General features: G+C 34.8%; 1 protein-coding gene across 1 annotated transcript; it reads left to right on the forward strand.

The window, feature by feature from the left end:
* On the forward strand, nucleotides 205-3,186 carry LOC18594653 (LOB domain-containing protein 4). Its single transcript, XM_007022278.2, has 2 exons — nucleotides 205-727; nucleotides 2,674-3,186. The coding sequence occupies exons 1-2, from the start codon at nucleotides 551-553 to the stop codon at nucleotides 3,010-3,012; spliced, it is 516 nt and encodes a 171-aa protein (XP_007022340.2). The 5' UTR covers nucleotides 205-550; the 3' UTR covers nucleotides 3,013-3,186.

Raw genomic sequence — 3,440 nt, forward strand, 5'->3', positions numbered from 1 at the left:
AATCTCTTGAAGATTACTTGAAGATTAAAAATACAAGAAATAAGACAGGGCATCACATTAAGGTGGGCCTAAAGATCTTATCAAAAACGATGTTTTTGTCCAACAAAATCTATGGGCTCTGCTTTTGTGGGCCCTCACAAGATTTGCTGTCACATAACATTGTCTATAAAACACCCAACCCCTTCTCCTTTCAAGCCCCCCCCCTCCCCTCCTCACACCTTTCTCAACCGTTCTTTTCTCTAAACAAATTATTTCCTTTTCTTTCATTAATTTCATATTTATTCTTTCCCATTTTCACTTCTGCGCCACTGATTTTTAATTCTAAGCTCAAGAACTCAATTCTAGCTAGCTAGCTATCTTCCTAGTGTCTTTATTTTTTTTTTTATGTTCACTTTTAATGTGTATATTTTTGGTCATTGAACTAGATATTGTTATACATAACAATAAAAACCTGAACTAAGGCTTGCAAATATTACTGCGGAAGGTTTCTACGGTTAGTCCTTTGGTGGGTGACCAGGAAGAAGGAAAGGAAAAGGAAGAGGAAGAGGAAATGAAGGAGAATGGCAGGAAACATGGCACGTTATCGCCTTGCGCGGCGTGCAAGCTACTTAGAAGGAGATGTGCGCAAGACTGTGTTTTTGCTCCATATTTTCCAGCTGAAGAGCCTCAGAAGTTTGCTAGCGTCCATAAGGTGTTCGGTGCTAGCAATGTTAACAAGATGTTGCAGGTTCATTCCTTCACCTATGCAAATTCCTCTCTTTTTGCAAATAAATTGTTTGAATAACTTGGCATATCTCCTTTTTTTTTTTCTTTTTTTGGATAATGAAAACCCTTTAAAGAAAAAAAAGACAGCTGAAAAAAGTTATCCAACATTTGGTCAAGGATAAGAATATCTAGTGGGAATTTTGATCCTGAGGATGTTGTTTTAGGCTTTTAGCACAATATTGCAGGCATGCATCAACACCATGATGGGGAAAAAAAAGGGGCATTCGTCTACTGTTATTAGCGGGCCAAAAGATAGAGAACAAGAATGGGAAAGCAAAGAAGAAAGTAAAAGCATCTTCATCTTTTCAAAAAGAAATTTATGAAGCATAAGATACGTGGTTCATTCTTGCTGAAAAAAAGTAGTTGAGAAGAATGGTCTTTCTATGAAACAACACGTAAAAAGCTTTAATGGATCTTATGTTTTCTTCTAACGATGTCTTGGTTCCCTATGCTATTTAGAAGAAACCATAAATATTGAAAAGAGATAAATTCTTAGGCTTATTTATCTAACATTATAATTTATAATGTGTTTTTGTCACATGATACAAGTGTGTGTTAAATTTCATGTCGTAACTATCTGAATTGTAGAAGTCTTGGGACTATACACAAAAAGAATTGCCGTTTCACCTAAATTTGAGGTGCAGATCTTAACACTCACATATATATACTAATATTTATTAAACTTAGAGGTCAAACTAAGAAAATAACTCAAAATTTTTTTGTTATATATCTTGGAGGGTGAAGTTGTTAAAATAGTATGACTGAGCTTGCACCATTAATGTAGAACATTCAATAAATTAAATTTTGTGGGCTAGCTTCCCTTTGATAAGCTCTTGCTTTTTGAACCAGCACTACTAAGGGAGACCTAACTCATCTTGGGTTGTGAAATAGTTGTAGCTAGGGTTTCTTTAGGTTGCTATATAGGGAGGAAAATAAAACTTGGAGAAGTCACTTATCTTGTAGAAAAAGGTAAACAAAAAAAGCAAGAAAAGTAGTCCTCTGCCTCTTTGTTCAACTTTTTTGTCTGTTATAATGGTGGTTAATTACAGTTGATCAAGTCTTCACGGTTGACTGTGATTCTTGTTCTCCTACACAGTAGTATAATATATGCTTTATCAAAGGATTCCTTAGCAAATGAAAAGGAATAATTACTTTCAAATAATTATAACTTGCCTTTAACTTTTCAGGAAGCCAATTTACATCTGAACAGGTTTAATTAAAGCTAATTACTATAGTGCTTAGCTTCAACTTTATGACCACTTACAAGCTTTTAGATTTGTAACGCAACCAAAGCTCTTTGGTCATGAAATTATCTTCCAGATATTATTATTGTTCTTTAAGAATAGAAAGTTTATGGATGGATCACTCATGCTTCATGCTTTAACAACATTGGGTTACATTGATAGTGATAGGTATCACATTAGGTCGTAAAAAGATTTGATATATTGATGTAAGCAAACAAAGTTAGAATTTATTATCGCTTTATATCAAATTATTATCCCTAAATATTATTTCATGTGCACCATTGAAGTTAACTAAATAAGAATCTAGAGGCTTCGAAGCTGTTCCTTCGCGTGAACACTCAACATCCATTGCACAATTGGAAACATGAAAGTAAGATACGATGATATAGATTTAACCACAGTGGCAACAACTTTTATTATATTCTCAAATAAGTAACTTTTTGACCAAAAAAGAAGGCAAAAACGTGCCAACCTACAGTACTGTGATATCTTTATAAAGTTCAAAGCCTATTTAATTTATTACTAATTCTTTGAAAATCATGCAATATCCCCTCCTTCCACGAAAAGGAACTGACCCAAGTGGAAAATCCACTCAAGATCCAATAAAGGAAAGAAAAAGAACCTGCAATGATGACTGACGAACAATTGTGAAAACAATTTGCAGGAATTGCCAGAGCACCAACGAAGTGATGCAGTGAGTTCAATGGTGTATGAAGCAAACGCCAGGGTTCGTGACCCGGTGTACGGATGTGTTGGAGCCATTTCATCATTGCAGCAACAGATTGATTCTCTCCAAACCCAATTGGCACTTGCGCAAGCCGAGGTTGTTCACATGAGAATGCGCCAATTCGTTTCAACCTCTAACGCAGGCACCAGCTCCCCTGAGAACTTGACACCTGCAGCAGTTGCCTCTTCCAAGTTCATGCCTTCCCAGGCCAAGTCCCTTTTTTGCGTAGACATGGTTGATCAGGCTAATATGGCAGAGTCTTTATGGTCATACTAGCTTGGATTATGCTTGCTTGCATGAGTCTCTCTCTCTCTTTTTGGTTTTAAATGGGCTTGTTTTATGTCTGCCTCTTTTTACTACTTTTTCCTTACATATATATTTCTATACCACAGTTCTACCTGACTCAGATGGACTTGATTACAATGATGGTGATGATTATGACCATATTAACATATTGTAAATATCTATAATTAGGACTTATAATGTCACTAGTGTATTTCCTCATGGTACAAATTAATTAATAACTATGTTTCTCTTATTGTGTTTTTTTTCTTTTTTTGTCAACATTTTCAAGTATAAATGTATTTAATATTGAGATCAACACACAAATAAATCACCAAAAAAATAAAACTTAACACTACAATTAACGTGGTTCAACATACATTGCCTATATCCATTGATGAAAAAGAAAAATCTATTATAAA

Source organism: Theobroma cacao, chromosome 7 (assembly GCF_000208745.1).
Source record: "Theobroma cacao cultivar B97-61/B2 chromosome 7, Criollo_cocoa_genome_V2, whole genome shotgun sequence".
In the NCBI taxonomy this organism is placed as follows: Eukaryota; Viridiplantae; Streptophyta; class Magnoliopsida; order Malvales; family Malvaceae; genus Theobroma; species Theobroma cacao.